At 42.2% G+C, this 27766-nt stretch overlaps 1 protein-coding gene across 5 annotated transcripts in view; it reads left to right on the forward strand.

Moving 5' to 3' along the window:
• The window catches only part of Csgalnact1 (chondroitin sulfate N-acetylgalactosaminyltransferase 1), a 317605-nt gene that overhangs the window by 223464 nt on the left and 66375 nt on the right, over nucleotides 1-27766 (forward strand). For all 5 annotated transcript variants that reach the window (XM_041674576.1, XM_041674580.1, XM_041674577.1 and 2 more), the window contains one exon: nucleotides 5761-6681. In XM_041674576.1, the coding sequence (XP_041530510.1) occupies nucleotides 6048-6681 (634 nt within the window). In that variant the 5' untranslated portion in view covers nucleotides 5761-6047. The remainder of the gene's footprint in view (nucleotides 1-5760; nucleotides 6682-27766) is intronic.

Consider the following 27766-nt stretch of genomic DNA (forward strand, 5'->3'; position numbering starts at 1 on the left):
CAGCCGCTCTAAGAATGGCAGACTGTGGGGCTAGGTAAAATGTCTGGGTTTTCCACAGAAGCAAGACACGAAGGATTAGTGTCTCCTGACTGCAGCAATCAAACACCTGCCTTTCAGCCTCTGCACTATCACTGGTTACTGTGTTTGATTACAGATTAGATTCCTAGAAACATTAGGAAATCATGTCTGTTAAAGGATGCAGAACCTTGTTTCTGATGCATTGTCTGCTGCCAACATTTTGCAAAGAAAAACATAGCCAGTTCGTTGGTAGCAGTTTTTGGCATCCTGTTTTTTCTTCCTAAATGTCTTCTCTTCCATTCTATAGTCTGTTCAGTCTGCTGAGAAGTTCCTTTGCTGTGAGGTCTCTTAGTTCATATAATAATAGTTGTCAATTCCGGAGGCTATTTTTGGGCTTTTAGGATTGTATCCAAGAAGTTTTTGCCTATCCCTGGGCTTTGTTTTCTATGTTTATTTCTAGTGAGTTCAGCATTTCAAGTTTTAATTTAATGTTTGTTCACTTAAATTTAATGTCCATGTTAATCTTTTTGGATAGGTGTTGTGTGGAGCTGCGGGTTGCATTCCACCACCCAGCTCCCGCCACAGGCTATCTTTACCCGAAATAACAACACACAAATTGTATTCTTTTAAACACTGCTTGGCCCATTATATCTAGCCTCTTCTTGGCTAACTCTCGCACCTGGACTAGCCCATTTCTAATAATGTGTGTAGCACCCCAAGGTGCGCTTACCGGGAAGATTCTAGCCTACATCCATCCTGGGTCAGAGCTTCATCGCGTCTGCCCCAGAGAGGAGAGCTATCGAGTCTGAGCTCACTTCCTCTTCCTCCCAGCATTCTGTTCTGTTTACTCCACCCACCTATGTTCTAACCTATCAGGGCCAAGCAGTTTCTTTATTAGCCAATGACCTTCCTCCATCAGATAGGTGAGAGATACCATACTGATACCATCTTTCTTCTTCATGTCAGTATCTGGTTTTTAAAGCATCATTTATTAAATAAGATGGGTGTTTCCAGTGACAATTTTGTCAAAAATTTGGTATCCGTAGCTATGAGGGCTCATTTCTGGGTCCAATTTACGTTCCACAGTCTGCATGTCTGTGCTAATGACAGTATCAGGCTGTCATTGTCATGATGACTCTATGCTATAGTTTGAAGTCACATGTTCCGGTAACTCTGGCACCATTCTTTTTGCATGGGATTCCTTGGCCATCTATGATCTCTGTGTTTCCATACGAAGTTTAGGATGTTCCCCTCCCCCACACTAATTCTATGAGAAATGTCATTTGAATTTTGATAGAAATTGAATCTGTACATTAATTTTGGTAGTGTAGCCATGTAAAAAGAGGTTTCGATGAAGGGGGAGAGAAGGAAAGAGCACATGTGTGTGTTACTGGAGGGGACACTGGTGAGGAAGCACATGTGTGTGTTACTGGAGGGGACACTGGTGATGAACACATGTGTGTGTTACGGGAGGGGACACTGGTGAGGAAGCACATGTGTGTGTTACTGGAGGGGACACTGGTGATGAACACATGTGTGTGTTACGGGAGGGGACACTGGTGATGAGCACATGTGTGTGTTACTATAGAGGACACTGGTGATGAGCACATGTGTGTGTTACTATAGGGGACACTGGTGATGAACACATGTGTGTGTTACTATAGGGGACACTGGTGATGAGCACATGTGTGTGTTACAATAGGGGACACTGGTGATGAGCACATGTGTGTGTGTTACTGGAGAGGACACTGGTGATGAGCACATGTGTGTATACTGGAGAGGACACTGGTGATGAGCACATGAGTGTGTTACTATAGGGGACACTGGTGATGAACACATGTGTGTGTTACTATAGGGGACACTGGTGATGAGCACATGTGTGTGTTACTGGAGAGGACACTGGTGATGAACACATGTGTGTGTTACTATAGAGGACACTGGTGATGAGCACATGAGTGTGTTACTATAGGGGACACTGGTGATGAACACATGTGTGTGTTACTATAGAGGACACTGGTGATGAGCACATGTGTGTTACTATAGGGGACACTGGTGATGAACACATGTGTGTGTTACTATAGAGGACACTGGTGATGAACACATGTGTGTGTTACTATAGAGGACACTGGTGATGAACACATGTGTGTGTTACTGTAGAGGACACTGGTGATGAACACATGTGTGTGTTACTATAGAGGACACTGGTGATGAACACATGTGTGTGTTACTATAGAGGACACTGGTGATGAGCACATGTGTGTGTTACTATAGAGGACACTGGTGATGAGCACATGTGTGTGTTACTATAGAGGACACTGAAAGCCACAGTGGGGAGAGGAGCTGAAAGTTGATGAGATGAATGACTGGGGGAAACCAGTCAAGTGTGCATGAAAATACTGCAGCTAAACCTGTTACTTTGCCTGTTGATGAAAACTGAAAAAGTCTTTTGTTTCACAAAATATCTTGGTTTTATTGCCGCCTTTTCCTCTTTTTCTCTGATGAATGGAGTTCAAGTAACCTAATGAATTTCCAAAGCCTCAGTAACTAGACTCTAAAACATAGTTTACTTGTGTATGTATATATATGTTCATATATATATATATATATATATATATATATATATATATATATGAAAGTTGATTTCCTTATTCTACCATATGGGTCCCAGGCATCAAAATCAGGGACAGACTTGGAGGAAGGTGCCTTTACTCGCTAAGTCATCTCACCACAACCTCTGGTACTGGTCAGCAAAGGACTTATGAGTATAACAGGTAGCCTGTAGTTTTAATTTTCTGCTAATCTTTTTTTTTGTTGCTTGAGACAGGGTCTCTCTACATAGCCCTGGCTGTCCTGGAACTGACTATAGACTATGCTGGAGTCAACCTCAGACATCTGCCTGCCTCTGCCTCCGTCATGCTAGGATTAAAGGCGTGTATCACCACTGCCCTAGTTTTAATTGTCCTAACTGTAGTCTTAATGAGTGGCTCCAGTTATACCAACATGGCTTCAATCCATTATGCAAATATAACATTTATTCCATTAAAATTTGTTAGCATGATTGCATCTCTTTAGTTCTCACAGCACAATAAATTATGTTGAATGTTCCATTTCTTTGTTTTTTTTGATTTTCTTATTTTGTCTTTAATGACAACATATTTAAAATAAAAGTCTTTTAAATGGCAGAATAATGTGATAACATGTCCTCACTGATAATTTAATACTTGGCTGTAATGAGCTTGTCTGAGAGATTTCATTAAAAACAGCAAGGTGCCTGAACATCAAAACCAAGATGGTTTTAATCACAGAATTATAGTAATTATACAAATGTTATACAAGATTTTCATCGGACATAAGAGGCTTTCAAGGGCAAGCCTACATTTTAATCCTGGTACTAATAACTATGCATTGTTCTAAATTATAGCTGAGAGACTCCTTGGGTCCAGAGAAACACTAGAGAATATATCAGAGAGAAAACATTATATAGTAAATTCTTACAGAAAGTGGTGTAATGAACAATTTTGGTGGAGTGGGGACATTAGTAAGAGGCTTGTCTCTTGGGCAGTGGGAGAGGACCTTTCGGGTGTGAGCATCCAAAGCAGCAGGTGCAAGATGCATTCGGAACAGTGAGCCTGCATCAGTACCATGTCCTGAGTGCAGAGAGTGACTTGGAACCTCCTCTCCCGACCAGAGATCTGGAGGCGCAATTTGTCTGGATCTTTCTTCCCTTCAAGATTGGGCCACACAACACAAGGAAAGGATGTGGTTATTGGCCAAGACCCTAGATTTCCGAGGTTGAGCAAGGATACTGTAAAAATAATTTCATCATTATAGGGATTACTTAAAATGTCATTTTCATAAAATGGCAAAGTGCAGGTCCTCCTTGATTTTTAGGAGACGTGGTGTGTAAAGATACACACAGAAAGGTTTTTATAAAAAATATCCCTAAACAAAATATTTGTTTCATCTATTTTATTGATTCATTAATTAATTTATGGTCATAATAATGAAGATGATTTAAAAAGAGAGAGGAGTTCAAAACTAGCATGTCAAGAGATGCTGTCTGAGAAGAAGGAGAAAGGGGGCCTTGCAGACATAGAGATGGTGTGTCTGGCTTGCTCCTCCTTTATTACAAGGGTTGGGTGTTGGGTGTAGTCACTCTAGGAATTTTGCCAATGACTAAGCAAGACACAGAAGTCCTCATTTGGGCAGAAGAGGCATGCCAAGAATCTGAGTCCTGAAAAGACAGCATCTCATCTCTGTTCTCCTAACCCATCTCTTTCTTTGGTAAGGGATGCAGGAATGATTGTACATTTGGTTGGACAACTGTCACAGATCCTTCCAGCTGTGTTGCCATTAGTACATATTTTTGCATATTTGAACTTGTGGGTGGATACTTCTTTACCAGTCCCGAAAACTCGATGTCCATTCTGATGGCCATTGATCATGCCTCAGAGGAAAGCATACAGGTAGACACACCCATGCCTGCCATCATCTTTTTGCTTGACAGCATCGGTAGAAAAGTCAGCTGCCAGTAATTCAGTGTCATCAAAGTTTTGCTTTTAGCACTAAAATACATGTCATCATGAAGAATTACAACATATAAAAAAATAGAAATAAAAAAAAGTCTCGATTCTCAACAGAAGTACTGCTTGCATTTAATAGTTCTTCCCGGTTGTCTTCTCAAGTTTCCTTTGAAACACTTTGTGTTTTGATTTACAAACATGCTTACACTTAATATCTACCATAAACAATTTCCATAAATCTTTCATAAATAGTCAACCAATTGCCTATTGATTGCCGTAGTGAATGAGCCCTCAGTGTCTTAAGGTACTTCATGTAACTGAATGTAGAGTTCATGAAAATTTCAACAACTGTAAGGTTTCTGAACACACAGTGACCAAAATTACTTAGAAGTCAAATGCCCAGTGAGACCACGTTTTTCCTGCAGTACTCACCCAAGCTGCACTGGGAGACTTTGTGGAAGCCTTGATTCTCAAGATAAAGCACGCCCACTTTACACCGCACGGACTGTTGCACCACACACCAACAGTGAACACCTCAGCCCAGAGTGATGTTGTGAAAGGCAGTGTATTTATTATTGCATTTGCAAAATTTTCCACTCTTGTGGACACATAATGGCTTGATTATAGTAGACAAAGACTTCTAGTATTTTCCTTCTGTTGTTCCTCAGAATGTATCAAATTAGTGTATCTTCGATTTGATTGTGTTGAGATAATTGTTTTAAATAATTTCTATGTGAGCTTTCCACTAAAGCTTCATAAAGTAATGGCCAAAGAAATGTTGACTTGGGATCAGGGCAGCGTTTTCAATAATTTCTGAAAAATCTTTAAATGGACGTCTACTGTTTTTCATTACATATTTATGCAAAGTGCTTTTCTTAGCATCAGTGATTACAGAATCAAAATACCAATCAATTCTGCAAAATGAGGAAGGTGAGTTCCCATCCTGCAGGATCAGATACTCAGCTGAGGTTGAATTATGTCAGGTAACCGCAGCCCCCTCAGTAATATGTACATTTGCTTACTCAGCTGTAAACGTTGAAATTATATAAATATGAAAGAATTGCATTAAAATAAATGTATGATTTGCGGTAGCTAAATATTTGACTTGGGTGATTATTTTGTTTACCTACATACTTTGGATCAGGTGAAAACGGGTCCTGACTCGAAGTTCCAGTGTGAATGGAAACACTAAGGGCCCCTGTCTTTTGTGTCTCCTCAGGACCCCCTCGTCTTCGGCACAGCAGGAAGGCTATGATGGGAGCAAATGAAAGAACTTGGAGGATCCACTTAATCGATTGTTTCTGCCTAGAAGATCTTCTTTTGGAATCAGGAGAGCCGTCTTATGTAATGGTTGACTTCCAAAGGCAGGCCGCCTTCTAGAAGGAAATGGATGAAATTGGTCCAGGGGACATCAGAGGCACTGCGGTCTAACCAGGAAAGCCCTTGTGTGGGGCCTTCCCGGTGCCCTGGGATGCTGCACACGCTGGACGCATGGCCTGCACCTGAATGAGGATGGTCCGTCGTGGGCTGCTAGGGTGGATTTCTCGGGTAGTGATTCTGCTGGTTCTGCTCTGCTGTGCCATCTCTGTCCTCTACATGTTAGCCTGCACCCCAAAAGGCGACCAGGAGCAGCTGGGACTGCCACGGGCCAATGGCCCCACGGGCAAAGATGGCTACCAAGCTGTGCTGCAAGAGCGTGAGGAACAGCATCGCAACTACGTGAACAGCCTTAAGCGACAGATAGCGCAGCTCAAGGATGAACTGCAGGCACGCAGTGAGCAGCTCCGCAGCGGGCAGGACCAGGCCAGCGATGCTACCAGCCTGCGCTCAGGCTGGGACCCTGCACCAAGAGCCCAGGCCGATCTGCTGGCCTTCCTGCGTGGGCAGGTGGACAAGGCCGAGGTCCATGCAGGTGTTAAACTGGCCACCGAGTATGCTGCCGTGCCTTTCGATAGCTTCACCCTACAGAAAGTGTACCAGCTGGAGACTGGCCTGACCCGCCACCCTGAGGAGAAGCCGGTCAGGAAGGACAAGCGTGATGAGTTGGTGGAAGCGGTCGAATCGGCCCTGGACAGTCTGAACAGCCCCGTGGAGAGCAGCCCACACCAGCGTCCTTACACAGCTGCGGACTTCATAGAAGGTTGGCATGCTTTGAGATTTTGGGGTTGTAGAGTGGGGACTGAGAAAACACTTCGTCTCTAGGATGACTGGTGGCTAGCTTTATGAAGGAGACACCAGTTTGCTTTTTCAGGCGCACTTTTTTTCTCCCCTCTTTCTCTTGGAAACTGCACTAAATACAATTAGCTGTTCTGTGTTAGAAGAAGGTAAAACTTCATGCTTGGGAAGGTAAAGCACTTGTCTGGAAAGCATGAGGACTCCCAGAAAGGCAGCTCACAGTTTTAGTAAAAGACCTTGCATGAAAAAATCAGGTGGTGAACAATCGAGGAAGACACCCATTGTCATCCTCTGGTTTCCACATGCAAACTCTCATGTACACATTATCATACACCCCCAAAACACAAAAGACACCCATTGTCATCCTCTGGTTTCCACATGCAAACTCTCATGTACACATTATCATACACCCCCAAAACACAAAAGAAAAAAGATAAAGCATAGATATAAAACTCTCAAACAAGTAATTTCATTGTGTCTTTTACCCGAAACCCTTCTCGGAACTGGGCTGTGCTAGGAAACCCAGACGAAAGGACAGAGAAAAGCATTCACATGTGCAGACCCTGTAGGGGACATGTTGCATGTACCTGTGTGTTCAGCAGAACCCGTTAGGAGATAAGGGAAAGGAAGTACATGTTGATCAAGGGGAAGGCTGGTACTACAGATCCCAGGAGACAGAGGCGGGATTTGAACCCGAGAAGACTGAGGCTTGAGTGTACATCCCTAATTGCAGTGTTGCGTGTCGGACATAGCTGAGGGAAATGGGAGGAGTGGCTGACTCTTTTCATGGGTGCCAGTCTTTTCATGGGACTGATTGTGTCTGTGTCTGATTCTTTAGGAGACATTCTCCTTACCTCCTTGGAAGACTCGTTGGTATCTTGTTAATTGATGCATTATTACTGGTTCCAAAACTTCTACTAAATTGAGCGAAGTCTTTGAGGGCATGTAATTCCATTGTTTGGCCTCTGGATAGAATCTTCTTCAACATGGCCAGAAATAGAGCTGTGTCTTCTTACCTGTCACCTCTTCTGTCAGGAGACCATACCATTGCCCCATCAGTCAGAACTTCTTCCAGGCAGGGGTGACAGCCAAAATGGTCAAGTGTTTGCAGTGGAAGTGTTAGGAGCCAAGTTCAATCCTTCAGGACCCCTCACCACCACGCACAAAGCCAGGTGTGGCAGTGCACACCTATAATCCCAGTTCTGGGGAGACAGAGACAGGAATGTAACTGAGGCTCACTAGTCAGCTGACCGAGACTGCTTGGCACATTCCAGGCCCATAAAAGACCCTGGCTTCTACATGCATGCATACATGCACCTACACATACAAGAGCACCCATGCATGTGAGTATGCACATATGCATGCACTCGCGTGCGCGCACACACACACACACACACACACACACAACCCTCTGCTATTTTTCTTGTTTTCTTTATGCACTTGGATATCTTGTGGTATTTTTTTTAATTTTATATTTGAGCCATGACTTCATGAAATTTTAATGTAGAACCATTTTTCATATACTTAGAGCCACGTAAAGAAATCATTTACATGATCCATCTTTTGCTGAGAGGATTTTTGTAACTCATATATCTGAGATACAAAAAAGACAGGGCATGTCTAGCCACAAACAAGTGTGCTGATAAGCACATGCTGGCATTCAGGAGGAGTTCAGGTTGGGACGAGGCAGCATCACATTTGATGATGCTTCAGAGCTTAAGAGCTGCTTCTCCGTATATTATTTTATTCACTGACCCTTGGGGGATCATTAAACCTCATTTTAAAGAAACCACTGTTCTGCTACGCTCCCTTGAGTACGCTATAGATTGCTGCCCACACACAAAGTAATCTGAAAAGAGCTTGATTACAAATCAATGCCTGCAGCTTCGAAAGTTTGCCCTTTTGATTTTCAATCTGCCTTCGTTTTTGAAATCTCCATCTGCCTTGCTTTATCTGGTCTTGCTATGTAAAGGCAGTCTTTCTCAGCCAGCAGGGGCACTAACCCCGGTTTGTTTGCTCTGATACCTCGCTGGCTATCTGTTAGGGGTCCTCTCGCCCAGCTGCCTGGTATTGGGTCCATGTATAAAACACAAATGATATTCCCAGGGCAACCAATTCACATGTAGCTTCGGAATTTGGTATAAGTCTAGACAGTTATTCTCATGGGCTATATAAATGAAGACAAGATGCTTTGAATATATTTGTGTGTAACTGATAGTTATGAAGAGCTCATGTTATTTAATTTTTAAATTGTTATCCATAGCTAAGCAATATGGGGCCATCTTTGATAGTCATAGGAAGTGAGGCATTTGGGAGGAGTCTACAAGTCAGAGGAAGATGCAGGAAGTAGAATTTAAGTTCAACACAAGGAAGAAATTGAAGAGTGTTGCCTCAGAACTGAGCGCCATTTCTGTCACTGCAGGAATGAGCTGGAGTTGTCGATTGTGGTTCTTGCTGCAGAGAGGTGGGTGGACTGAATCATACTTGATCTTCTCCATCCTGGCTCACTTTTCCTTCATTTACACCCATTCAGAATGAGAGAAGCAACTAGGAAAAGCCCACTTGAGACCTGTTCTCTACACTGAGTCTGAGCAGTAATAAGAACTCCGCTGGGAGTAATATATTTTAAACAACATATTTGCATTTCTAAACATAACTGGAGAGAAAATGATTTTGTCTGATGTATACTTTGGTGGTCCAAAGTTGGAGCCATTTAGCAAAACTGCATGGGAAATTAAGTTAAACAGGAATGTTGTGTGTGCTCAGGGGATTTTAAATGAAGTCAGCAAATCTGCCTGCCGCTGGACTAGCAAGGCCAGGATGGGGCTCCTTGTGGGTATACTAGTTTCTTCTCCTGTTGCTATGACCAGATACTTTACAAGAAGCAACTTGTGGGTTTATTTGTGCTTGCAAGTTTTTAGAGAATATAGTCTACCCTGGAGGAAGAAGCATGGTAGGAGGCAGATCCGCGGGAGGTGGATGCTCCTCAGATCACATGTTAGTGGACAAGAAGCATGGAGTATTCAGGAAGCAGGCTCAGGCTGTAAAGTCTTAAGGCCCTCCCCCAATTACCCCCTGCTTCCAGCCTGACTCTGCCTCCTAAAGGCTCCACAACCTTCCAAAGACAGCACCACTCACTGGGGACTAAGTATTCAGACAAACGAGGCCATGGGGACATTTCATGTTCATACGGTAACAGTGTTTAAAGAAATAATAAAGCCCTACAGGATGGAAAGCTTGCAGGTAGCTGTGGTGTAAAACCTAAGGTGAGGCAGGTGACTGAAGCATGAGGCTCTGTAAGGTCTACAATGAGACCCTTAGGCTCCTTGAGAAATAGCTTGCTCCTCTGTCAATAAGAAACTTGCTGTGCATGTCTGCCAAGGCCCTTCTTAGATGCAGATGGAAGAAAAGTCCACCATCAATTTGACAGGTGACTTGAAGGCAAAATCACCTACCCAACAAAAGGAGAAATTGAGGTTTAACACTTAGGACATCTGGTGTTGCTCTGACAGCTCTGTACTTCTGTAGAGTCTGCCTACATAGTGTATTGTCTGCAGGACTTAGTATTTCTCTCTAAAATCTGAGGGAAGTGGTAGTTATCTCTGTGTTCAGGGCGTCTCGTAGGCACTGACGTTTATGTTGGAGTCTCATTTAATAGCATTACTTTTTTGCAGCATTTGGGATAAGAAGTGAACATCAAGCCCCTGCCTCAGAATGTCTAACTGTTCATCTCCCTGTTTCTTAACATTTTAGTACTTATTCTGTCAGAGGGAGATATGCACACTGGCATGCCATTGGCATGTGTCTTTGATTTCATGTTCTTTAAGAGAGTCTTGGATATGTGTGGCATCGTTTCACAAAGAGATTTACCTTCCTAAATCTTCTGCAATCCAAATATGTGACAACGGGACCCTACATGAGCCCTTAGTTAGTGTCTGTTGTCGTCTTATGGCTGTTCTGTCGCTCTGCTTCCTGTAGCTACAGCGGGGTTAGTGGCATGGCAAGAGAGTTCCTGCGCCGAAAGGCTCAAATTAGGGTGCCATGGAGTCAAACTCTGACTGTCAGAAAGGCTTTGAGGGGGCTGTGATTTGAACGTGCCCCTCCAAAAATTCAGATGGTGACAGTGTGGCAGTCTTGAGGGCTTGAGCACTCACAAATTAAAGCCTCATGAATATGACTAAGGCGTTTACAAAAAGGACTTCTCGCACAGCATCCCCTGTAGAGGTTGCAGGACTGCACAGACAATGAGCTCGAGCTTAAGGGAGTCCACCGCTGTGCAGAAGTTCATTCTGCCCTTTACCAACTATCCTGCTTCAGGGATTCTCTTGGAGCTGCAAAACTGATTTTGAGAAAGGTACCCTGAGATGTATTTTCAAATCAGGCAATTTGGAGGTTGCTATATAACCTATAACCGTGTAGCAAGTTGTTCAATCAGTCCTGACCTCCTGTCCATTACAATCAAGACTGCGGGGAGCTCTTGGGTTTTGGAGATCCATTGGTTGTTTGTCACCATGTGACTTCTACAGGACACTGTGATCACTTTGTTCAAGCTGGCTTTGTCAAGTCCAGTGCAACTCCAGGTCTGGAGTTTAGCAACCTATGATAATATGCCAGGGGCGACACTGGGCAGGAAAGACGCTCAGCCTTCATGTCAGGGACATGCTGACTGTTAGCCATTTGGTGATGGGGTAAAAACAATAAGATACATTCTAATGAACTGCTGCACATCTGGGGTCCAGTTGCAGAAATAGGGAATAATGGGGATTCTGCACCCTGGGTTACCCTTGACTTATTTTTAGGGTATGGTGATATACCAGGGAACGGGGATAAGGGGATTTGGGAGAACTGTGGAAAACATAAGAAAAGTATGTAAGGTCTCAAGGTAGACCTTAGCACCCTACGCCAGTGTCTGAAAAAAACTGAAGGCACAGAACTCTTGATATCGGTTCTGCTGGACCACAGCTTTCTAAGCAATGATGGCTTGTAGGTGTTGCTTCTGGGAAAGGAGTCACTTTGAACCTGGTTTCTGGCTTCTCCAACTGGGGACTAGTTGGGGCCCCACCCTCAGACTTCATCAGCATGTGTGTATGGTGTACCTCTTCTGTGCACAGAACGACCCCGCTGCTTGAGAGCTAATAAAGGATAAAGCCAGTTGTCAGGCTTAAAGACCCAATAAGTTGTTTAAGCAGAGTGACGAAACTGAGTGAGGGAGGCTTGAGGGGACGAAACCAACCTTTGGTGCCGTGAGCTTTAGAACCAGTAGCAGATAGCAGCTGAGAGGACAAGGAAGAGGTTGAAGATGGTGAGGTATGAGCTGGGCTTGAAGGGCAAGAATGGGGACCTGGAGAGGGAAGGTGAATTGGAACCTAGAGGAAGCAGAGAATGGAATACCATACTTCTGGAAGCGAAACTGATTGAACATGGGTTAAGGTAATGCCTAGAAGAGAGGTTGTCATCACCAGCAAACAGGCGAGAGTCCGTGGATTGTACGAGCCTGAGGGTGGGCCACAGGGAAGCATTGGATCTGGAAGTGCACTCCAGCTAGAAGAGGCTCTAGAGCCCCAGCTAGCCTCCTTCTCATACTTTTGCAAGTTTCTAGTGTTCACCAACTTCAGCATCCTGCAGACCCCTGTACCCTGTGATGGTGATTGCTATGGCTTATTCCAGCTGGTTGCATGCTTGAACACATTCTGACATTTCGTAAGCACAATCTCCAATCTCATGGAAAGTCCTCTTTCCCTGTGATGAGGGCCTCTCATTATCTCTATTTAGCCCAGGTGGAGTCTGAAATTGGAAGAGGTTGAGAACTCTAAGTCTGCACAGCTGGTGAGCAACAGCCGAGCCTGAGAATTCTGCTGCCTCTGCTCGGGAGGTGACTGGCTAAATATACTAAACAGCCTTGGAGTGACGTCAGGCAATGTTTCTTAAAGCAGGTGCAGGACTTTAAAACATACTGGGTAGGGGCCTCATGCTTGTGACTCATTAAAAGATCCTTAGGAAGTTGTATTGTTCAAAAGTAAAGGAAAAATGTATGTTGGGGAGACAGAAAGAGGCACAGAAAAAAAACTATGCTGAAGACAAAGTCTTTAAGGTTGCGTTGTTTTGTTTGTGAAGGGCTGGTTTCATGAGGCCCATGCTAGCCTCAAACTCACTATCCAGATGAGAATGCCCTTGAGCTCCTCGCCTGGCACGTTCCACTTCCCATGTTCAGGGCTAACAATGGATTGATTTAACCAAAGGAAGATGTAGCGCCATCAAGCTCTATTCCCGTAGCTCTAACAGAATACTGCAGATTGACTAACAGTAAAATCAACAGTAGGAATAATAGAAATTCGTCACATGACTGGAGGCTGGGAACTCCAAAACAAAAGAAAATCTAGGCAAACTCACTGCAATGGGAGAGCGCTCGGAAGGCAGTACTATGAATTCATTCTTGGCCTGATTGTCTCTTGAAGATGCTGTCACCTAATATTATTACAATCAGAGACTTCAGCATGCTTTAGAGGCGACGGTGAAACGACAGAAGGTTCATGGAGCCTTTGACATCAAAAGCTTTATGTGAACTGCTTGGACTCGTTCTCTCAGAATGATTGCAGAGCTATGGGAAAAGGAAGCAGAGAAGATGCTGGATCCGAACACCTCACTGGCTTCCCCTCAAAGCTGTGGGCTTGCTAGTCAGTTCCTTAGGGGCACAGGCAAGGTTTACATTGCTGTCCTGTAAAGCCTACTTTTCATCTTCTCTGCATATGAGGTCGACAGCCCTGGAGCATCTCACTCCTTTTGCCTCCTGCTGCCCCCTCCTTCTTTCTCTGTCTGCTGATGCTCATCATGAAACACACCTTGACCTTCCTGCTCTGCAGAGCGCCCCACCAAGACAGCCCTGGATCACTGTGTAGCCAACAATTTATACTGTTTCCTTGGTGAAATATTTTCTGAGTCTTTCCTCATTCTTTCCAAAGTAACATCTCAGATGTGAGGTCATTGCTCATATTTTTTCAGCTGGTTTATCAGTCCTTTGTTCAGATTTGTCTGACAGCTGACACTCACTGACTGCTTTTAGAAACAGTAACTGAAAAGCCTGATTTCTCTGTTCACGGATGGCAAACTGTCACAGCAGTCTTTCCTTCTGGATTATTCCATTTGGAGTTCTATTAATTGAGGCTTTGAGAAGTCAGACTTCCCCAGGTCCTGTCGCTGGGGAGTACTGGAGAAGCCTTGTCTCCTGGTCCTCTTACCCTTCCTTCTCTCCAGTAACCTTTAGGCGGTGTGACCGGTGTCACAAGCAGCTTTTGCCTCCTATGTCCTATTGTACACACAACACAGCCTTTAAAGAAAGAAATCACTTGAAATTCTTTGGAAGACATACTTTTATAAAATATGAGGTTACATACAGTGCTCACATTTGGCGATTTTCTCTGCCTCATCGTTTTACTGTACGTTGGCAATGTGGATGGGAGGATGCTTCCCACAGTAGTAACCACTATGACTGGGTTTTCAGCTCGAACCACAAATCTGAAAATACAAACTCAAATCCTGAGAGCTCTGGATAGAAAAGTAACTTTCTTGGTAAATGACTTTCTTTTTCTGTATTAAGCTTTGCCAGTTCCTTCTTGATTTAGAATCTAATAATTAAGGCCCATTTAAAGACTGTAGTGTGAAATAGTTTTAGAACTGTGGGGAAATTGCAAACACAGTGTGAGACACCAGCCATGGTACAGTCACCCAGACCGGGAAAGTCGCCTTACTGAAGAGTTTCACCGCTGTACTTCCGAGTTCTTTCAACCAACCACAAACTGAAACTATTCGATGGAAAATTCCAGGAAAAAGGATTCGTCATTTCATTATAGTATGTTATTTTAATTTTCTGTTTCATTATCTTGTATTGTGTTTAATTTAAGTATTAAGCTTTATCACAAATGAACATGTATATGTAGAGCAAAATCAGTTGTGTGGAAGGTTCTGTAATCTCTCTGGAGGCTCTTCAGATTCATGGACAATGGGGAGCTACTGTACAATGCTATTAAAGTTTGTTTTCTCCTTTTCACACTAGGTGACTCTGACCCTCTTCAGTCTGCCCTTGAGGGTTGCCATTCTGAATTCTGTATCAGTATTTTGCAGATGCTCCCTTGCCTGTCCCCCGCCTTTCTAAACGGGACACTGCTCAACTGCACACTCTGCTTCTGTTGTCCTTTACTCTGAGGTTCCATTGTAGTCTTTCATATTGACCCATCTCCTTGGTGAAGGTGTGAGCCAGGGCGAGCATCGCTTCATGTGGGGATGCATTTTCATCTCTGGGGTTCCCATTCTTGTCATCACCACCTCTCACCAGAAGTGACCTACGAGGCTGTGTGCATCTCTGCTGGAGCTTTGAACTGTCGACCCTTGTCTTTTAAATTCTCTGCTCCATGGGTCTACTGTCTGTAGCATACCTGGGTCTGGTTATGTTTGATGGTTCTTTGTAGATTGATTGTTTTCCTTGCTTTTCTGGTACCTCATATTTTTGCCCAAAACTAGACATCCTGTATAGATAGTGGAGGCTGAGGTAACTGAGAATGGCTCTCCCAGCCTTTAGTGTGTCAGGGAAAGTAGATCACCTACATGTTTCTCAACATGTAGGAAATGCTGTATGAAATAAATCCATTTCACAGGTTGAAAATATTATAGGTTGAAAATGCACCTAATATCTGAAGTCGTAGCTCATTCTTACTTGCCTTAAACATGATTGTAAAACTTATATTAGTCTAATATTGGATGAAATAACCTACCTTCTATTAACGTATTGAAAGCTTCATGTAGTTTATTAAATGCCTTGCTGAAAGTGGAAAACAAAGAACTATATAGACTCCCTCCTCTGGTAAGAGAAGGTTCAATCAACTATCATTAGTTGTGGGCCAGACCCTCTGTGGTCAGGATGTAGGTGGATGTTTGTTGTTACTGTGGCTACTCTTAGAAAAACAGGGGCTTCAAATATGTCAGTGGTATCTGGGTTTATGTTTATGTTTAGGGTGAGGGTTGCTTTTACTGAGCACGGTCTTTGCTTTAAGACCTCTATGTGGTCTGTATCTTAGAGAATATCTCCTTACATTTTTCTCCTGTGAGTGTAAAAATTTCAGAAGTGCCCCCAGGCTATTCCATTGTGACTTGTTTCTGAAGCTTGTTAGCCTGGCTGTGCAGGGGAGCACAGAGCCGTGCAGTGGGGTTGCTGCGAATGTTTGATTAAATCTCAACCTCAGGCAGGTACCTTGACACTGGGTTTGGGATATTCTCTGATCTCACCCCAAGAGGAAGACTCCTTTACCTCGACCTTCCCCAAAGGAGAGAATATATGATGCACTTTCTCACTCAAGTGAGGCTCCCTCTCCAAAGAAGAGACAAGGGTTCAGGGTTTTCTTGTCCTCCCCACTTGGCTGCTTCCCCTCCCCAGGTCACATGGTGTGGCCTCTGGTGGTTCCTTTTGGTCATTTCTGTTAATAGTCAATGAGAGTCCAGGAGAAAAAAAATATGGAAAACTAAAAGTTTCTCCAAGAAACAAAAATAAGACAAAATACCTCCCAAGGGACATCGCTGTCCTGTTGCGCTGGCCTCCATCATTTTGATTCTTCCTTTTCGTGGTTGGCTATCTACTCCACAACACAAGTTCTCACGTTGCAACTGCAAAAGTAGGGCCAGTTCATTGTTCTTTGAGGTTAATTTTCCTTTAAGCATTTCTTTTTTAATCTTTACATTTAGTTATTCTGACTCTTTTTACTATAAGAAACACTTGTACTTTATTAAATTTTGCCTAGAAACAGAAATGTGAAACTCTCTTATAAAAAATAATTTAAAGCCGAGTAATGACTTTATTGGCCTGTATTGTGCTGCAAATCAATCATCTTGTCTCGTACCTCACAACCTGGTCTCCACCATTGCACACAGTTCAACAGTTTATAAGAAATACATCTCATTGATTTCACTCGTGAGTTTTTGTAGTGGTCACACCCCAAATCTGGAAGACTATTGACAGAAAATATACTTTGAGTGAAACCTCAGTTCTTCTAATTTATGGCCATGGGTGAAAGGAATGCCATTTTCTGTGCAGCTGGATTGTGAGGTTTCAGTGATAATGTAAAAAGAGGAAGGACGTATTTCACTCAGTCTTTCAGAGGCTCAGCTCATCATGGTATGAGGGTATAGTGGAGCAAATCACATCCCAGGAGCTCACAAGCAAAGAGAGAAAGTGCCTGTGTTAATGATGGCCTTCTCCATTTTCCCTTTTATACTACCTGGGCCCTCATTCAATGGGACAGCACTACCCAAATTCAGAGTGGTGAAAGGTTCTCACACATACACATAAAGGGCTTTTTAATAATCTCCCATATATGTCTTATTCTAGTCAAATTGACAATCAAGATAATTCATATCTCTCACACACACCCTTTTTTTATAACACTATCTTGAGCAAAGCTCTTATTCTTTGGGTTTTAATGTTGCAAATGCTGCCACTTGGATTTATTATCTCAAATGCTGTATTCACACAAGGACATGTATACTTTTTAAAAGAGATCATTCTTTGAGAATTTCATACTTTTTTTAAATCATATTCTGTCTCATCCCCCAACTCCTACTGGATCTTCCCCTCTCCCTACACAGGAAGAAAGGAAGAAATGAAAGTAGGAAGGAAGGAAGGAAGGGAGGGAGGGAGGGAGAGAGGGAGGGAGGGGAAGGGAAGGTAAAGAAAGGGAAGGAAGGGAGGGAGGGAAGGAGGAAGAAAGAAAAGGAAAAAAGGAAAAAGAAGGAAAGAAGGAAGGAAGGGAGTGAGAAAGAGAGGAAGGAAGAAACCACTGAAAATCATGGAATCTGATTTATGCCAAGTAACTTCTGAACATGGGGCCTGCCCTGGAGTGTGGTTGATATGCCCAGTGTCACTCTATTGAAGAAAACTGATTTTCCCTCTCTGAGCAGCTCTGATTTGTGAATGACTTTTGACTAGGGGTGAGACTTTGTGCTCACGCCTTTACTCCATGCTGGGATTCTGTCTGTCTTGAACTTGTGCTGGTCTTATAAATGTTGTCACAGTATCTGTGAGTTCGTATGTGCATCTACCTTGTGTCTAAAAGATGCTATTCCCTTGTAACCACACACCATGTCTGGATTTTATCTTTCTGTACCATCTTTTGTGTAGCTCACTGAGCCCTGAATGTGAAGTGTGGTAAAGATATTCTGTTCAGGGCTGAGCACTCCCAAGTCTCTTACTCTCGGCCTGCTGTCCAGTTGTGGTTTCTGTGGACCATGTAAGAAAGCTTCTCTTATGAGGGTTGAGTGATCAGTGCCACTCACTGATCTGTGGGTACAGCAATATGTCATTAGAAGTCATTTCATTGCCATGTTCATTTAGCAGAATATCAATGGGCTTTCTATCCTTACTGAATCAGTTTATAACAATGAGTACAGAGGCCCAGGTCAGTGGTATGGAGTGAATCTCTCTTCCTCATTACAGGAACGTGGGATCATTGTTTTCTATTTCTTTCCTCCTTACGCGTAAGTCTACCGAGAACCCTTCCATGACATTCTGGTGTTTAAGTCCTCTGGACTTGGGAGTCAAAGGGTAATTGGGAAGGGAGGAAAAGGTACTCTCTGTTCCCAGCAAACCATGTGCCCTTTCTGTGCACATCTTCCACAATTCCATCATGTATGGCCGAAGACACATGAAAGACTAAGGCGTTATTTCTGTTGACGTCACTTTACATCACCCCACATAACACTTCATCAGGAACTGAAGCCAAGACTTTAAAGCTGTAAGAGGCATCTTTCCAAATCCTGTCATGCTCCTTTCTCTGGAATCCTGTCTTGGGGATTGCCTCTACCTCTTTTCTGTGTGCATCTCATTGAGCCCTAGAGCCATGACCAGCAACTCATAACTAACTCCCGAGTCCATCCTACTGCCAGCCTATAAAAGAGTCCATTCCTCTCTCGGTGACCCTTGTGGTATATCATTATGAGTTTCCAAGTTATAACTGTGAATGGATTTCACAGTTACATTTTGGGTAGATTTATGAATAGTTACATGCCATGCCACAGGATGGAGGGAGAGAGCTAAGTTGGTACTATAAGCATTTGCATGTGGTCTCAGCATGCAAATAAAAGTCAAAGAGTGGCAGAATACACTTGTAATTCCAGTGCTGGGGTGGCCAAAGAGATGCCGAGGGCTTGCTGGCCAAGAAGCCTAAACAGATTGATGATTCCAAGCCAGAGAGAGAGAGAGAGAGAGAGAGAGAGAGAGAGAGAGAGAGAGAGAGCATGTTTCTAAAACAAGGTAGATAGATATATGAGAAAAGGCTGACCCAAGGTTGACCTATGATTTCAGATGCGTATGCTCACACATGCACACATATGAACCCTTTCCCTTACACACACTAAAAAACATGTCTATGAAATAGTTTCAGTATCTCAGCATAGCCATGATCTGTACTTTCAAGTGACTTATGAATACAGTTTTGACCAGAACACATCTGTGAATAAAGGATCACGTTCCTGTATTTCCTAGCTTTATCCATGTAATTGTCAGAATCTGCATTATTTCCCCAGAGAAAGGTAGCTCATTGCTAGGAACAGTGAGATAACTTTGACCATTAGCAAGCGACTACATGTACCTGAGATGTTCTGCCTGTTTCCAGATTGTTCATCAGAGTAGAGATGTTTGTCACAGCCACAGAGTGTGTTTATCAGCTTTGTGTCATTGAAAGACAACATCTGATTTAAAGGAGAAAGGGTTTAACTTGACCCACAGTTTCAGAAGTTTTAAACCATGTTCCCTTGGCTCCATTGCTGCTAGGTCTGTGGGGATGCAGAGGATCATGGTGGGGGTACATAGGAGAACAGAACTGCTTGCCACATGGTGGCTGGGAAGCAGAGCACGAGAGACAGGAAGAGGCTGAGATATGGTCATATTCATCAAGGACTATTTCTTCGAACTAGAACTCATCTCCTAAAGTGTCCACCACCTCTCAACAGCACCACCACCACCTGAGGACTAAGTTTTCAACACGTGGCTCATTGAGGGACGTGCCTGCTAGGTACTGTGCGGAAGGTTCTGACCTTGTTCTACTCTAGAGGGAAAGGGTGAGCCAGCAAGCTTATTCCTATTACACAGGGGTAGTTGGAGCTGAGTTGTAAATGGATAAATGAAGGAAGTTACCCCATCATAAAGGGTTTCCTAGGTCTCATCTTTAACTCTTTCTGCCCCCGGGATTTTGCTTATATTGTAGACATAGATGAGGGGAATAAATAGGCCTTTCCAACTATGGAGGGTTCCATATTATTTATCAATTCATAAGAAAAAACAGAATTTTGAGAGATGAGATCCGGCAGCTTTGTGGGAAGGACACTGACTGCGGGGAGCCAGTGGAGCCAAGGGAAATTATGGGAAATTGCATGAGGAAGTAATTAGGTTAAGTGTTAATTGAAACTTTCCAGCTAGCTAAACGTATGAATAGATGTGTAGTTGAAAATTGTGAGATGTATAATTTGATGGTTTCAAAGACTTATTCACAGGTCTCTACTCGTTGAATGTGCCTTAGACACTATCAGTGCTAGCTATAGACAAGTTAGACAATATAATTCCTACTCTGGGGTCTCATAGATAGACAGCAAGTGCATGGATAATAACATCCCAGGACCATGCAAGGAGTAAGTGATATAGAAGAGACAAGAAATTTGTTCTGTACAGGTTGAACTATCTGGGAAGGATATATCATGGAAGAATACCGTTGAACATGGCTTTGAAAGATTAGGCCAAGTGTGTGTGTGTGTGTGTGTGTGTGTGTGTGTGTGTGTGTGTGTTGGGCAGAGAGAGAGAAAAAAAAAGCAGACACAAAGAGAGGACATAGGTAGAGACAGAGACAGAGAGAGACAGAAAATTTTGGTAATCAGAATAATAAAAGATATGTTTGCCAGCTTTCTATATGTAGGCAACTGTGAGTGATAAGATAAAGCTTGAATATAAGGTAGAAGGTTCATAGGATGGGGTGGGAGGAGGGGGCATGACAAGGTAACAATGCTTAAGAATTAGACGGATCAATATTATGTAAAAAAACAAAAACAAATAAATAATGATCATATTGAATATGATATATAAATACTTCGTTTATTCTGCAGGAGCCCAAGGCTATGTACCATTTAACATGTCATGATAGATTTAGTTACTAGCTGGGCCACTCAGATAGCAAGAAAGAGCATCTATTTGACAGAATTTAGATGGAGCCAGGACTAGAAATCAATCTGGAAGATCCTAAAAATGTTAGCACATATGATAAATCATCATCATATGATCAAACCCTTATACTCGTATGTGTCTGCCAGTGAAACACAAAATACACATTCACCCCAATTTTGTATCCAAATGTTCATAATAACATTGTTCATTACAAGTAGAAGGTGAAAGTAACTCAAATATCCATCAGAGGATGATTGAATAATAAAACATGATACAGTCACACAATGGAAAACAGAGCCTTAGAAAGAAATGAAGTGGCCTGGAGAGACGTCTCAGCAGTTGTGAGCATGTGCTGATCTTGTAGAGGACCCGGGTTCCGTTCCCAAAACCCTCAATGGTAGGACACAAGTATCCTTAACTCCAATTCCAATGGATCCAGTGCCACTTCTGACCTCCATGGGTACCAGTCTCTATACAGTGTATAAACTCAGGCAAAATACACAGCACATACAAAATTAAATAAATCAAGAAAAAAAGAAAGGAAGTAATGACATGCTAGAGCTTGAAAGAATTATACTGAGTAGAAGAAGCTAAACAAAACGGCATATGCTGCATAACTCCAGTTATGGGAAATGTCCATAGTTGACTGTTCTCCTGGGGCAGGGCAGAGATTAGTAACTGACAGCTCTTCCCCGGTGGATGGATGGGATGGGGTGATGCTCATGTGCAGAGCTCCCTTTGGAGGAGATGACATACCCCAAATCTAGGCTGCGATGGTTGCAGATGTGTGCAGATGTGTGCAGATGTGTGCAGCAAAATAGCTGGCTTGTATACTTCAGATGGTAAATTGCTTGGCATTATGTCTCAGCGAATTGATTAAAACTAAACGATATAATCTCTATCCTCAAAGAAAAAGTAAAAAGAAAGAAGCTGGAAGATGAGCTCAGAAGTTTTGAGAAGGTTTGAAAAGAGTCAGGTGACTGAAGAGCTCCCGAGGGTACAGAGGAAGCATGTGAAGCTGACATGTGCTGGACATCGTTTGCTTCAAGTTCCACGGTCATCTGGTCTTTTCCACAGAACATTTTCAACAGGATTTAAAGGAGAATCTAGTAAACATACTTATATGAGAGGTTTTTTAAAAAGGAATTTAAAGAAACTATTATATTTGTTGATGGTGGGTGTCGTTGCCACTTAGAGAATGGCGAACACACATATATATCCTGTTTTCATAAGACATTAGTGTGATGGGGAGGTGGGGCATTGACCGAAAGAAGGGAAACTTAAATCTTATTTTTACTATATGCAAGGAAACAAAATTCAGTGGAGAAAAATTATGAAAAATCTCTGCCTATGTTGTTGTGATAAAACTCAATTGACTACCACAAAAATTAATTTCCAACTTGGAAATTAATTTTCCTAATTCACTGTCTCTAGCTGAGAACTAAATAGTCCAGCATAATAACCAAAATCACATACACCATTGACTGGTGGCTGTGTGTTGGCCCTGAGGCTCAGGTGCTGGCTGGGAGACACAGCTGAGCCTCCAGATGAAGTTGAAGTTTCCATCACCATGAAAGCCTTTAGAACAAAGCTCATGAGATGGAAGCACCATGCCTCATATAGGAAAGGCTTGCCAGCAATCAGCAGGGCAGCCAGCAGTGTAGATATCATAGATTTTAATACTGAAATGGGGAGCGATTGGAGGTTGGAACGACAGAGAGTTGATGTGATCTACAAGAGCAGCAGTGTGCTGGAAGCTGACGGTAAAATGAAGTTCGCCACTCTGGGACGATTATTTGTCCAGCAAATATCTACTAAATCCCACAACATGCCTGGAATAGCCCAAGGACCTCGGCTTGAGGGCTGCATGCCCTTGACTCTGGACAAGTACTCATTTAGAAGGAGGCTTCATGGTTCTCATGTAGTTAGTCACTTCTTAACTGAATGCTATAAATTTCTAGATGTTTTCTGAGAGTCTCAGCAGTTATCAATGAGCCTTTAAGGCTAGCATGTAAGGACGTTATTCATTTTCAAGTTCAAAGTTTGAATTGTGAGCATTTATAATCAATGAGCAGTTTGCGAGCAATGCTGAGTGTACTTTGGCTTCTTTTCCATGGTTAATGAAACCATTAATCTCTGTAACCTCTACCCCAAAACTATGCTGCATACAGTTCACAAAAAACTGCAGATCACTTGGCCTAATATAAAATATGTAGACCATAAAAGTATGCTTTGGTAGCCTTTAACCATGAGCCAGAAATATTTAGAACAAATCATGTCCTTTCCACACTGTTGGGTAACACAGAAAGGATGAGAATAGAATGGGAAAGGAAAGAAGACTTTATTTTCATTAAATGTGCACATAAAAATGAGTTATTACTTAAGCTCAGACAAACATCATTAAAGGAACTGATAGATATACAAATAGGAACTGATAGATATACGAGTGTTGGCTCATGTATGAGAGAGAGAGAGAGAGAGAGAGAGAGAGAGAAAGAAAGAGAGAGAGAGAGTTTAATTTTCCCTACCAGAGAAGAAAAGAAAAAAATAAAAGCACAAATTGGGTATCAAACAGTTACAATAAAGAAAGTAAACATATTTATAATAAATATATATTATATAAAAATATATTGGTGAGGATGGGTGAGTGAAATGTATATTTAGTAATATAGTATAAATTTGTAAAACAAGGTGATCTTTATCAAGAACCTTTAACATTTTCAAACATTTTACTAGTATTTTCATCTCTGAAAATGTATTCTGAAGAATATCTATGAATATTTATATCTTGAGGCTGGAGAGATGGCTCAGTTGTTAAGAACAAATATTAATCTTAGAAATAATCAGAGTTCAGGTCCCAGCACCCACAGTGTGCCACACGCAGCTGCCTGGAATTCTAGTTACAGAGGTATCTGATGTCTCTGTATGTCCTCACACATATATACACATACGCACACCTAAACACACATCCACACATAGGCATATACACATACGAACCCAAACACCCGCAACACATAGACACACATGCATACACACATTACACACACACACATGCATGTAGAGTGTTCATAGTTAGAAACAGTCCTGATGTCTAGCAAGAGGAGAGGTACAGTGTCTGCACAGAAGCATAGAGGAAAGCTTTGCGATGATAACTATCATTTTAATTATGAAAAGCAGAAAACATAACTATTAAGGAGACAAGATTAAGAGGATAAAAATACTCTACTTAAATAGCTTTTTATTTTTATTTTTTAATGTGTTAAAATGCCAATACTGTGTTCTCCAGACATCCCACTTTAAGCAACTGTTGTCTTTCTACTTTCTGATAGGATATAAAAATGCTCAAATTATAATGCTTAACTCAAAATAAAATGTTTATTTGATATTTAATTGGTTTAATTTTGCATATATATAGTGTCTGCATGTATGTATGTGTATCATGTTTGTGTGGTGCCTACGGAGGCCACAGTTGTGCAGCAGATATGTAGGAACTAGGGTTACAAGTGGTTATGAGTCACTATGTGTGTGCTGGAAATGAAACCTAGGTCCTCTGTGAGATCAGAGAGTGTCATTAACTGCTGAGCCATCTCTCTAGGCCAAGAAGAATGTTTGACTTCCTAAACAGGACAAAATAGTATAGTAGGAAGAGACAATATCACAGGAGTTGTCTCCTGAGCTTCCCCATTGTCTATTCCATCTGGAGAACCCAGAAGAGAAGCAAACAAAATTTTAGATGACCCATCAATCCCTGGCACTTTTACAAGGAGACAGTCTGAATAAATGAAGCTCTTTACAGGAAGGTGATCACCCGCTTTATCCTTGTAGCCTGAACTTCACTTCTATCAGCCTCCCAAATGCAAGTCAACTGTGCAGCTCAGACCAGCCAGGTCTACCAGATGTTTTTACAAGTATCATGGGTTAACTGAAGTGGCAGCTATGGTTCTTGCAGATTCCTTTTCCTCTTGAATCTTATAATGCTTTTTCACTGTCTCAAGACTTCTGGAGGTTCTTGTGAGATGAATGAGCTTCACCTGACAAGAGGAAAACAAAACAAACCCTTCTTCCTGCTCTTCAAAAGTGAAAAATGAATAAGTAAAAAGACTCTCTGCAACAGCACATTCTAATTTTATTTGAAGTTTATTTCTTGTAGATAGTTTCTCTTTTTCCTTCTTCTCAAAAAAAAGTGTGTCATTGTTTTTTCCTTCCTTCTCAAAAAAAATGTGCCCCAGTCAGTTTGTGAAAATCAGAGTGATCTGTGTCTGTGTGTGCTGCCTTCCATTTGTGGCCTGTTCTGTACTCTGCAGTATATTTAGAATGCCTCAATTCATAGCATTTCCCATGCTATTTCAAGAGGGGATGGGAAGTCAAATGGAAGAGCGGAACCATTGACCAAGACTGCTCTTTGAACGTGCCTAACTCTTAATCTCAGCTCCCAGAAGTTAGAAATATTTTGGAGGCATCAGGAGAACAGATGGCCAGCGAAGGCAACAAGCCCATGTGATAATTAGTCTACCCAGGCAAATGGGTCATTTTATGAACTCAGAACAGAAATGTTCTTGTTTGTGACACTCTAGGAAAGACACTATTGGTTAGAATAGACAGGGTGGAATGTGTGTGCAAAAATAACATGATTGATAGATCAACTTATCACCAATTTACTAGAGATTTCTTCGCAAATAGGCTAAAGGAGAGAATTTCTGTTTGTTTTAAATTGGAAATTAACTTAGAAATCATTGAAATTTAAATTTGGAAACACTTGCCTATATTTAATTGTACTTGGAAAATATGACTAGAACAAGAGAAAGACAACTTAATGTTGCAGTGATAGACAACGGCTGTGTTTGTGTGCTGTCATTGTGGATTCTTTGCTGGGCAAAGAGAGAGAACCAAGCTTACACTACTAGCTCGTGCTAAGGTGAAATGAAGTGTCTGGCACTCCATACAGATTAAATTTTGACTGAATGTATGAACTCATAGATGGGTAAAACTGTTAGATCATGCTGATTCTGCACAACTTTTTCCTTTGGTATTGCCATGGATTTTGATTTGACTGTGTTGTGGGAACTGATTTGATTGTAGATTGGAGTTTCTACCTTTATTACTATCCCAATTTTCTCAATTGGTTCACTATTTTTCCTGTCTTCTACGGATGCCTAACAACACTTCCCAGTGTGTGCTCACACTGATCTTTGCTATGACCCCTTCTAATCTCGCTTGTTGGAGTTATCAACAGGTGGCCTTTCAAAGCCTGATCATTTTTCTTCCCTGCAACTTGACTCATTGCTCTTATTGACTTTCCACTCATGCTGTTAATTGCTATTAGATTCCAGTTTCTCCATCCCGGAGCTCCAATGCTTCACCTATTCTAAGTGGAGACCCCACCATGATTTGCCCCTTCCGTGGCTTTCCCCTGGTTATGTCCAGGAACCTGTCTGTCACGACTGGCTGTCCAGGAACTTCAGGTCTAAGGAAAAGAAGCAGAGAAAGACACTTGTTCTTTGACATCCAGACACCACAGTTAGGGCTAGGCCGTGAAATGTTCTCGTGAGGAATGCTGGTTGGAAAGAAACTGTCTTTTCAAAGCGGTGCTGTGTAGCAGAATATTAACATGATCAATGAGTCTCTGGTGCAGAGTCTGAGCAAATGTTAAAGCAAAAGCTTTTACGAATAAAATGTAAGCTCTTTAGAGCTGTCAGTTGGAGAAAAAACTTGAGGTAATTCTTCAAAATGGAAGCTGTATATAAAAGTACAAGTTGGCACCCAAATGCTGTTTGACTCTCTTTCCCAAAATTAATGGGTAAAGGATTTCTCTTCACCCGTGCCTCCTAAGAGGAGTGGTAGTAAATCCTGGTTTCCTTTTGGGGCATTTAGGTCATGGAGAGCATTTTCAGTTAGCATTCCCTCAACTATTGTACCCCGTGTGTATCCACTGCTGTTCCCAGCATTGAGGAATCCAGCAGTGAACCCCCCACAAATCCAGGCTTCTGGAGCGTATTAATTAATTAACTTTTATCATTACTGTTGTGAAATATCCGGAAAAAAAAGACCTAAAGGTATGGAAGATTTATTTTTAACCCTTGGACTTGGGGATTTTCCAGTTCATTATGGCAGAGAAGATAGGTATCCTTAGGAGCATGAGGCATCTGGCCACATGGAAACCATGGGACCAGAATGGCAACCTGGCAGACACAGAAATAGGACCAGAATCAGAGGCAGGTAGAGCCTCCAAAATCCCATCCTTAATGACCTACATCCATCAGCTGTACCAAAGGCTTCATAACCTCAGATACAGTTAACAGTAGCTGGGAGCCAACTCCTAATGCCTTGTGGGTAATGTTCTAGATTCAAATAATAAAATGGATAGAGGAAGTAAGTACATATGAAGAAGTCCATTCACACAGCCTCAGAATAAGAGGTAATTCCCTTTGGAGAAGAAACATAAAGGAGTTTATAGGGTCTGGGTATTATGGGAAGGGTATTATGGTCTTGAATGAGACAGAGAGGCTTAGCTTTATTGAGAAAATAACATCTGAGCATGAAATCGAAGAGGGAGCCATTCATGTGTCTGCAGGAAGAGATGTCTAGATGGGAGGAATGACTACTCCCCAAACCCTAGGCAAGGTTGTCCCTGCTATCATGGATGAAGGTGTCAGATTCCAGTGTGGCTAAGGAGTGTCTGATGGAGAGAAGAGGCAGTGAAGTTCAGGAAGTAGAACCATGTCATGTGGTCAATAAGATCGGAGAAGGAACTATGGCTTTTACCTGCAGTGGGGTAGGAAGGCAACAGCTGGTGGTAGGGAAAGGGCAGTGTATTATCCAGGGTTCTCTAGAGGGACAGAACTTATAGAAGGAAATATAT

This window comes from Microtus oregoni, unplaced genomic scaffold (assembly GCF_018167655.1).
Source record: "Microtus oregoni isolate MIOR12 unplaced genomic scaffold, Mior012 000025F_ref0000491, whole genome shotgun sequence".
Taxonomy (NCBI): domain Eukaryota; kingdom Metazoa; phylum Chordata; class Mammalia; order Rodentia; family Cricetidae; genus Microtus; species Microtus oregoni.